This window comes from Arachis ipaensis, chromosome B10, assembly GCF_000816755.2.
Source record: "Arachis ipaensis cultivar K30076 chromosome B10, Araip1.1, whole genome shotgun sequence".
NCBI classification, from domain to species: domain Eukaryota; kingdom Viridiplantae; phylum Streptophyta; class Magnoliopsida; order Fabales; family Fabaceae; genus Arachis; species Arachis ipaensis.
In genome coordinates, this window is record NC_029794.2 from 15,164,444 (window position 1) to 15,175,049 (window position 10,606).

General features: G+C 32.7%; 1 protein-coding gene across 2 annotated transcripts; it reads left to right on the forward strand.

Moving 5' to 3' along the window:
• LOC107622590 (regulator of G-protein signaling 1) lies at nucleotides 25-5,695 on the forward strand. Of its 2 annotated transcripts, none has more exons than XM_016324543.2 (11): nucleotides 25-297; nucleotides 814-934; nucleotides 1,034-1,097; nucleotides 1,402-1,486; nucleotides 1,881-1,954; nucleotides 2,218-2,409; nucleotides 2,997-3,085; nucleotides 3,185-3,423; nucleotides 4,239-4,363; nucleotides 4,541-4,662; nucleotides 4,933-5,695. In XM_016324543.2, exons 1-11 carry the CDS (start codon nucleotides 218-220, stop codon nucleotides 5,134-5,136), a joined length of 1,395 nt encoding a protein of 464 aa, XP_016180029.1. In that variant the 5' UTR covers nucleotides 25-217; the 3' UTR covers nucleotides 5,137-5,695. The 2 variants fall into 2 exon arrangements, with proteins under 2 accessions (XP_016180029.1, XP_020968724.1); XM_021113065.1 differs by having other exon boundaries at nucleotides 2,329-2,409.

Genomic DNA, 10,606 nt, shown 5'->3' on the forward strand with positions numbered 1-10,606 from the left:
TTGGCCATTTTGTCATCAAATAAGTGTTTTTCAAAAAGAGCACGTGCAATTGGAAGAAGACTATTATGTTTTCTGTGGACTCGGAAAAACGATGAACCAACAACAAACAAAAGTGTCAGCTCTGATTCAATGAAATCTGAAGCATAAGCAACTGTTTGAACACTGAATCTGCACAGAAACAGCATCAGAACCTTCCAAATGAAAGCACAAGAGAACAATGGCAGCAACTTGTGCAGCTCAAGGAGGGTGCCCCACTGACTTCATAGCCATTGCTTTTTCCATCTTGTCCTTCATTCTGTAACTACCTTCAACTAACTTTGTGTTACTGCCCTTGAATCTTTCATGTGTTTGATTAGTTTTGTAAAGGGTCATCATTTATCCCTGCCAATTTGGCTTCTCCACTAGCTGTTTGATGATATGCCTGACTGAATTTTGAGTTCTAATAAGTGATTGACAAGTTACTAATCTTAGTTTATGTACCCTTTTTATGTTTAAACCCTTTGATTTCGCAAAATTTGCATGTGTTTCTGCTTTCTGTGTGTCTCTGTAGGGCGGTTTAGTTTGTCCTTTATCAAAATTATAGCAACAAGGTTGTGTGGAGCTTTGGAGTTAACTTGCAAATTTTTACGAGTTTACAAGTTTAGCTCCCCAAATGAGCCTAGGGGTTGAGTCTTACTATTCATGTTTGTCTAAGATCCATGAGGTTATGTGAATTGTGAACTCTTGAGTTTGATAACATTGGAGAGTGAAAGTATGGGATACTGATTTGTTTTAATCGATGTTCTTTACTATTTGATGGATTCTGTGTTGCAGGCTTCTGTTATGGTCAATATTTCCTTTCATAGTCCACAAGGTTCCTCGTACTCAAGGCAGTGGCTTCTGGCTACCAGTGATACAAGTTGTTGCCAGCTTCAACCTTCTTCTATCAATTGTGGTAAATGTTTCCATATGTATAACTTCTTACCACTGTATCGGCTGATTTTTGTGCTGCTTGTTCTTAAGCTTAGGAATCCCATGTTTGTTTTCTGTGTAGATGTCCAATAATTTCTTGAGATTTGAAAAGAGGCAATGGTGGCGGTCATGCTACTTCTGGGCAGGTATCATTCTCTTTTCTTCACTCCTCTGTTCTTACTTGTTAATATTTCTTAGGCCTTGTTTGGTAATTACCCTAGCAGAAATACAAATTCATTAGGAGACAGAAATCTGTTTGCATAAGGAGAAGATACAACAACATGCTAAGTGTCTCTTTCCATAAAAAAATTGGGATATTGGGGACAAGGCAATCGTGTCTTTGTCTCCATTTTTGAAATGTCTTTATATTTTCTATCTTGAAACATTTACCAACACCAATGTATTGTACATACATATGAAAGATAACGTGCTGCTTCCAATTGTTTTCAGTCTGGGTTGAAGGTCCGCTAGGGTTTGGTTTGATGTTGAGCTGTCGGATAACACAAGCCTGTCAATTATATTTTATCTTCGTCAAGTAAGTAAATGCTTATGAAGATGATGCTATCAATTGACAATTTGATATTAAGCTATTAGCATGAGCTTTAGCTACCAGCTTCTGCATCCAAACTTTTTTTATCCATTCAACCCAGAAGTTAACCAAATTTCGTCATCCATTAGATGAATTAGTTATTCTATATTTATACTGAACATTGTTAATGGCCTGTTAATTATTTATTTATTTTTCTAAGTTTTTATTCATATAATCGGGTTTGATTTCTTGTGACTTGTTGGCATTATCATTTTTATATTTTTCTTAGGTTATTTTGGGGAGGTCATTGGGTTACTTATGACACTACATAACATTTCTAAATGGCTTTTCTCTCAAAATATGGTGTAAAGGAGTTTACCTTTTACACTTGATGTTTCAGGAGGCGTTTACCTCTGATCAGAACATATTTTTTCCTTCCACTAATTCTACTTCCCTGGGTTGTTGCTTCTTCTGGTAAGGGTTTCAATATTTTAATTTATTTGTTACTATGTTTTATTGTGCAGAAATTGCTGCTTGAAGTAAAAGTAGTTGAACATTTATTGATAATTGTAATTTTCTTTATCCATACACCTGTGTTTTGCATGCCTTATTATGCAATATCCTCCATTTAAAGTGCTACTTCCTTTGAATTGCTGGGACACGTTCTACTTCCTGGTTTTTTTATTTCTGTGTTTTGTATATTTTTTATCTAATAAGGCTGTTCATTCATGCTCTAGTTATCAATATGAGGAAGCCCCTAAATCATCATTGTCACTTGAATGCTCATTGGGCCATCCCAGTTGCATGCCTCCATTCATTGTATGTTGCCACATTGCTTGCGGTTACAGGTGCTGTTCGTCATGTGGAGTTCAGATTTGATGAACTCAGAGACCTCTGGCGTGGAATATTTGTATCAGCAATGTCAATTGGTATAGTTTTTCCTAGTTTGTAGAAGATACTATTATTCCCTATTTGTTTTGATTCTTCCAGCCTCCTATAAAGCAGTGCTTAGAGACAATTAAGGTTTTGAATTCACCATTAAGTCAATAATACCGAGGTATTCAGAAAATGGATTTCCTATGAAAGTCAAGTTAAAAATTAAAACAATGCAGAAGTTAGTGTTAGCTCTTGATTTGCCCCTTCTCCCTCGCCTTCAAATGTTTTAGTTTATGCCTGCTTTTAACCAATGTGATAACTGATAAGGGAACTGGTTTAGTTATAATTTATAAATGTTTTAAGCACATATATTGTTTGATCTATGTAGCTGATCCTATTAATTGTTGTTGTGGTCTTGGAACTGGTTTGCAGAAGCAATGTTTAATATAGGATTGTTCACATTCTGAAATACATTTATATAGTATGTAACCCTTTTAAATAACATATGTGTAATCAAATTTAACTTTGACTTGCAGCAATACACCCATGTTTTTCTTAAAAAGAATTTTGTGAAATGAGCTTCTATGTATTTTAGATATCACAGCTTATGGCCTCAATATATTAACCTATTTTCTGTCAGTTGTGTGGAATATTGCTTACATACTGAACGAAATTCATGACGACGTCTCATGGCTTCAAGTTGCCTCTAGATTTCTGCTTTTACTTTTGGTATGCTTTGCCAGTGCTTTTAGAAGAAAAAAAAAATATTCAAGTTATTATTCTCTTAAATCTTTTATTCACTTCTCTTTGTGGTGGTTATATTTGAAGGCTAGCATACTCATTCTGGCTTTCTTTTCGATATCAAGTTCACAACCACTGCTGTCACAAATCAGCTTAAGGAGAAGAGAATCCAGAGAATTTCGCTCAATGGGCCAGGCTTTGGGCATACCCGACAGTGGGATATTAGCACATAGTGAACTTACCTCAAGGATAGATCCTAACGAGCCATTGGATAAGCTTCTCTTGAACAAGAGATTTCGGCAGTCCTTTATGGCATTCGCTGACAGGTTAAAAATCCTTTTCTTTGGTCTTTACATTTTACTCCGGCGAGAGGCTTATTATAAATCAAGTTAACTCGAGGAAAGGGAAAAGGGGAAAGGAAATAAGCTGCAAATATTGGAAGCCCGACTCGTTGTATAGAAATATACCAGTTGTACAACAGTGGAGAGCAACTTAGATAGGAGTAAGTTAGACAGTTACAATAAATTACAGAATCAAATGAGCAACATACAATTAGAATACTGAGAATAGTTTAGAAAATTTTGAATATCCGTTTTCAGTCCCATTTGGTAGTTGTCTTAGGACAGAAATATAGAGATAGGTGAAACACAAACCTTGTAGGAACAAAATTTGCCTCTTTCTGTCCACCAAAAAACTGAGGATAACGGGACAAGGACTAATTCCCAACTTTTATGTCTCGTCTCAATATTTTTTTTTTTGGTTGAGCCACTTTCCTTACACAACCACATATATTTTGGGTTCTTGACCATATTGACATGGAGATACCTTTGTGCTTCATGCTTTTCTTTTTTAAAAAAAAGAAAAACCTGATCCTGTCCTACCAGATAAGAAATGAGCCATTTAAGCAAGGTAATTCAGATTAAATGGGTAAAATTTTTAATAAATTGATGGAAAATCACATATGTTAAATTGCACAATGCAATCCTGGTGGAGATAAGTGGATCCCTTATACTCCTATCCAACAAATTCTTGAAAGTTTTGGACAAAAACATCAAATACAAGAAAAAGGTTTACAAGGAAAAAAGAACTAATCTTTGTCTAAATCAAATGTTACATCGCTCAAATACCAATGTATTTACAGTTGCTTGGCGGGGGAGACTGTGCACTTTTTCGATGAAGTGCACGAGCTCAGTAAAATACCCGAAGATGACACCGTGAGAAGGATCTATATGGCACGTCATATTATCGAGAAGTACATAGTTGCAGGTTTGTGTTTTCAGTTCAGATGCTTCCTTCTTTTATTCACTCCCAAATTTGAGTCGAATACAGTTGCATTATACGAAAATGCATGTCATGTGCCAGCACACTTCAAAATGGGTGACATTTTTTCTTAGTACCTGCTAAAGTAATTTGTCTAATATTTGCAAAGTTGTAATTTTACAGGAGCTGCGATGGAGGTGAACATTTCACATAGAAGTAGACAAGAAATTTTGACAACTTCAAATCTTGCACGCGCTGATCTCTTCAGCAATGCGCTAAATGAGATTATGCAGCTAATGAAAACGGTAAGTAGGTTCTTTGATTAAAATTAGTCTCGCAGGGGGTATAGTATATCCAATGAAAAATATTTGCATGCTAATGGAGCATAGTTAATTCGTGATTGAAGAGCATGCACAACCACTCATTCTTATATAACTTCTAAAAAGCATATATGAAACTTCACGGTTCCACATGTTACTAGAGCACTCATTAAATATATATTCCAAAAGCATGCAAGTATTTATCGTATAATATTCATCTAATAAGTAATGCATTGCACATTTGCACTTCCTCAGAACTTGGCAAAAGATTACTGGTCATCGATGTTCTTCTTGAAGTTCCAGGAAGAATCGAATACGAGGGCTAATGGCCATGATCCAGAGCAAATGGCAGGATGGAACTTCTCTCCAAGATTGAGTTCTGTTCGCGGTGCAGATGACCCTTTTCACCAGGACCATCTGCATAAGAGCATGGACTATGGCAATGATACTGACTCATGAAATTGGTAGTTGCCCTGTTGACAATTTTTTCCTTCTGGTTTAATTGGATGGTATTGAATTATTGATGCCTTGCCAAATAAACCGGTTTTCCTTATTAAAAGGAATTTATAATGTACTTTGTTTTTTGTTCAAACAATCTATATGGTGGTTGGACAATCAATTAGTGTTCATAAAACCGAGGAGGGTAAGGAATGATAGCATTCTTCTTTTTTATTATTTTTATTTTCTTGAACAAGTTAGTACATTTGTACAGGTAGGCTAGGCCTAGGACCATATAAATTGTGTTAGGTTTAGCATTTAAATCTCACTGCAAGAAATGAGGATGTATCACTCAATGTGTCTGAAAGCAACTTTGCTTTATTTATACCTTATTTTGTTTTGGGTATAGCATACGTCAGTCAACCTTTAATATATGTCTGTATGGATTCTAGGGTTTAGCTATATTGGCTTTGGTTAGTGCATGAGAACCCATGAAACTTCTTGGTCCCCTTGCGTATGTCAACTTAATGCATTAGTTTGTCACATTAATGCTATGTATGAAAACATATGTTTGTCGAGTTTAATTTTAATACACTCACAGTGTAAAGCATTTTATAGAGTCGTGTAATTATATCTGTTCTTTTAGATAATTATTTACATGATCAATGTAAAAGGTAGTTATTTTTACTAATGTGGTGTTACGTAATTAGATGCACGTATAAAATTACTGGGAGTGGATCCTCTCCAGTGAAGAAAAAATTGGATGGTGTCAATTGTGATCTTTCACTCTTCATTGTTCTCTCTCTCATTTAATTTTGGTCCCACTTATAAAATTAATAGTAAGAGATCACATTTCATTTCTTCAAATGTTAAAAAAATTGGAGAGAATTTATTTTCTAAAATTACTTTATACTAATAGTGCATCAAAATTAAATTCTATGTTTGTCATTCAAATTTGACACCAAACAAGATTTTCAATTCTTTCTCTAAAAAAATAAAAAATAAGCAAAAAATAGAGATAAGAATTAAAAAAGGACTTAAAAAAAAGGTTTGGTTGTAGGATTAAGAAGCCAACTAAAACTCGGGTGATAAACTATAACAATTATTAGAAAGTTTTTGGAAAAAAAACTCCATATGAGTATTGAAAAAAAGTTATTTTAATATTAATTATTTTTATATTTTTTGATGTAAATGCTTTGTTTTAATCACTAAAGATAATTTAGGCAAGTTTGATTCAAAAATATATAAATATATTGTTGTTGGTTATTCTACAACTAGCAAAGCATATAGAGTATATCACAAAAATTCTAAGAATGTAGAAAAAACCATTTATGTTATATTTTGTGATACTAATGTCATTCCAAGCGTTCTTAAAGAACACTAGAATTGAGAATCCAATCCAAGAAAATTCTGATTTACTATAAGTTGTTCCAGAGAATATTGTATCAGATAATTCTCCAAGAGACAATTCTGTTTTATATCCTGAAATTGATATCAACTTGAACTCAACTCTATCCAAATTTGTTCCTAAAATTTTCAGTCCTAGGGAATAGAGATTTTTGAAGAATTATCTATAATATTTCATCATTAGAGATCCATCTCAAAGTATCACCACTAGATCTTTTTATAGAAGAAGAATGGAGCCAAACAACTTAGCTCTAATATCTCAAACTGAACCTCAAAATATGAAAAAAACACTTGGAGATCCATTATGGGTCAAAGATATGAAAGAAGAGCTGCAACAATTTGAAAAAAATAATGTGTGGATACTTGTATCTAATTCCAATAGGAAGAAAGTGACTGGAACAAAGTAGATTTTTCGAAACAAGTTGGGAGAAGATGGAAGCATAGCAAGAAACAAGACAAGACTTGTTACTCAAAGATATGATCAAGAAGAAGGCATTGACTTTGATGAGTCATTTGTACCAGTTGCAATAATGAAAGACATAAGATTACTACTTGTTTATGCCACACACTAAGAATTTTTCAAATGGACGTGAAATGTGTTTTCTTAAATGGCATAATTGATAGAGAAGTATATGCGGCTCAACCTCTCAATTTTAAAAGCAAAGAATTTATAAACCATACTTTTAAACTTTTAAAAGCTATCTTTGGTTTGAGACAAGTTCCTAAAACTTGATATAAAAGATTTAGTTTTTTTTTGTTGAAGATTAATTTTCAAAGAGATACCACTGATATATTCTTGTTCAAGTTTATATTGATGATATAATCTTTGATTTTGTTAATGGATAATTTTGTGCATATTTTGAAAAGCTAATTACTAGTGTGTTTGACATGAGTATAATGAGAGAAATTACATTCTTTTTTGGTTTTCAAATTGAGCAAACTTTTAAGGGAGAGTCTGTGGTGTGAATGTATATAATATCCATATGTGTGGATTCTACATGGAATAAATGACATTCAAACACGTGTGCAGAAACTTAAGTGTGATAAGATGGCGTTGCATCATCTCTGCTGACAGTCACAGAGAGGCTCCAGAAGTTGTCCTTAAATTATATGTGATTAGCGTGCTAATGAAATAGTCTGCCATGTTATTATGATGGTTAACTTTTTTTTGGGCTTATAGAGTGATTTTGTTTGTAATGGAATTAACGGGCTTGAGTAGATTATTTTGTTTTTGTTTTTCGTACAAGTGTTATAATAGTTTAGTAAAAAATCTACATATAACCCAAATTATTCATAAGAAATGCTTTGAAAGAACAAAAAAAATTTGTGATAAAAAGTTTAGTATGTGGCGGAAGAAAAAAAAAATTTAATGCTGATAAAAATTATTTATTTACTCTCATTAAATTATTAAATTTATTCTTCTAAGAGGAAATTTTTCATCAAAATTATGTTTGCAAAATCAATTTTATGCCAATTTATATAACCTAATGCAAGCACACACATAAAAATCTCAAGTCTCCACAGTTATTTGATGAAACTTAATATCAAATTTATTTTTACATATCATGCATTAATTTAAGAGACTTCTTTTTGGTACTTCATAACAAGAGAATTTAACTACTTCAATTTTAATTATATAATTTTTTTTAGGTTTGGCATAGAGTGAGTAGTAATTACCTTCATATTTTTTCTTGCATCTACATGTAACTTCAATACCAGTTATCCTACTTTAATAAAACTCGTATTCTTTTCTTTATGTAAGTGAAAATGTAGATATATTTATTTGTCGATTTTCCTTCTTTTAAAGTTAACTTCAATTTTCATATTAAGTATAATCAAAATTATTTTCTAATATGAATATCATAATAAAAAAACTCATTTCGTTATTATAACATAGGTCAATAATTAAAAAATTATGCTCAATTGGTTCATTGTTAATGTAGGCACTGCTCATTCCTTAATATAATAAACAAATCCTGTTTTCCATTGCTTAATATACATAATTCACGTTTATCCACAAATTCTATTTTACTTGTGAAAAAACTTTATTTTTAACTCATTCACTACTAATAGTCCTGGCCTGATATTCTAAACTCCAAAAAAAATTACATCTCAGTCCGTTAACATTTAATTTATATAGCTTATATATTATTCCATTCCACCAAAAAAATTAGACTATTTTTCTCCAATAATTAATCTACGTAAGTGAAATTATTACCGTTCACTAACCCAACCAACACTGCAAAAAACAATAATAATTATGTACTGTTTTTTTCAGTGTTGGTTGGGTTAGTGAACGGTAATAATTTCACTTACGTAGATTAATTATTGGAGAGAAAAGATCTAATTTTTTTTAGTAGAATAGAGTAATAGGCTACTTAAATTAAATGTTAATAGACTGAGATGTAATCTTTCTTGGAGTATTGGATTAACAGGCTAGGACTATTAGTGGTGAATGGGTTAAAAGTTAAATTTTCTTTTTGGCAAATAGAAAAACTTTCTTTTTGGCAAATAGAAAAACATTTGTGGATAAACGTGGATTGTGTATACAAATGAAGTCTGATTGCAGTCTTCAAAAATAGCATAGAGTAATGAAAAACAGGATTTCGTTTGCTATATTAAAGAATGAGCAGTGCTTACATTGACAATGAACCAATTCACCCGAGGTTTTGTAATTATTGACCTCTGTAATAATAACGAAACGGGTCTGTTGTTATGATATTCATATTAGAAAATAATTTTAAATGAATATAATTTGAAATGTGAAGTTATTTTGAAATGAAGGAAAATCGACAAATAAATATATATGTATTGTCAATTACATAAAGAAAAGAATACGAGGTTTATTTAGGTGGGATAATTGGTATGGAAGGTGCATGTAGTTGCAAAAAAAAAAAATTATGAAGTTAATGACTACTAACTGTTTGCCAAACCTAAAAAAATTATAAAATTAAAATTGAAGTAGTTAAATCCTCTTGTTGTGAAGAACAAAAAAGAATTCTCTTAAATTAATGTAAAATATGTAGAAATAAATTTAATACTAAATTTTATGAAATATTTGTGGAGACTTGAGATCTTTAGGTGTATGATTGCATTACCCTATATAAATTAACATAAAATTAATTTTGTAAACATGATTTTGATGAAAATTTTATCTTAAGGTAATTTACGTTTGACAATCTTTTTATGAAAATAAATCATAGTAAAAAAATGTTGGTTGGATGACGCTACTAGAAGTCACTGTTAAATAAAAAATCACTAAAATAGACCTTAAGTTAAATTAATTTTGTATATTATCTGATCCATCACCTTATAACTCGGTTTTTATTGTGTGTAAGACCCGGTTAATTAACGGCTAATTAACCCATATATGAGAATTTATTCTAGAAAGCCAAAAATGATATTTTTATGGCTTAATATGATAGAGGAAATTGAGACGATAATTTTGGTACCAATTTTATAGAATTCGGACCAAGATTGGACCGAACGGGCCAAACCGGGCCAACCGGACCCAAAGTGGGCCCTTGGCCCAACATAACTAAACCAAAACCCTAGTTTTCAGCACTCTCTCTCCTCACAACACACTCAAACACGCTGAAATTGAAGAGAGAGGAGGAAGAACACTCTCTCAAGTTCTTTCTCTCACTTGATCTTCAAACCACCATAACTTTTGATCTAGAGCTCCGATTGCCGCTCCGTTAATCTGCTTACCGATGATCGGTCTTGATCTTATCTTGGGATTGGACTGGTTATCTGAGAATTATGTCCTGCTTGATTGTTCTACAAAGTTGGTGTACTTTATGCCGGAAGATACAGAAGGACCGGTCGTGGTGAATAATTATTACTTGAATTCGATGATGGTGAACTGTTCTGGAACCGAATGTCAGGGTATCCTGTTGTTAACCACTGGTGTTTCGGGTGATGATCAAAAGTTGGATCAGATTCCGGTAGTGTGTGAGTTTCCGGAAGTGTTTCCCGATGATATTGAGGAATTTCCACCTAACCGAGAGGTCGAGTTTGCTATTGAATTGGTGCCTGGGGCGGGACCAATCTCAAGTGCTCCTTATAGGATGTCACCGTTAGA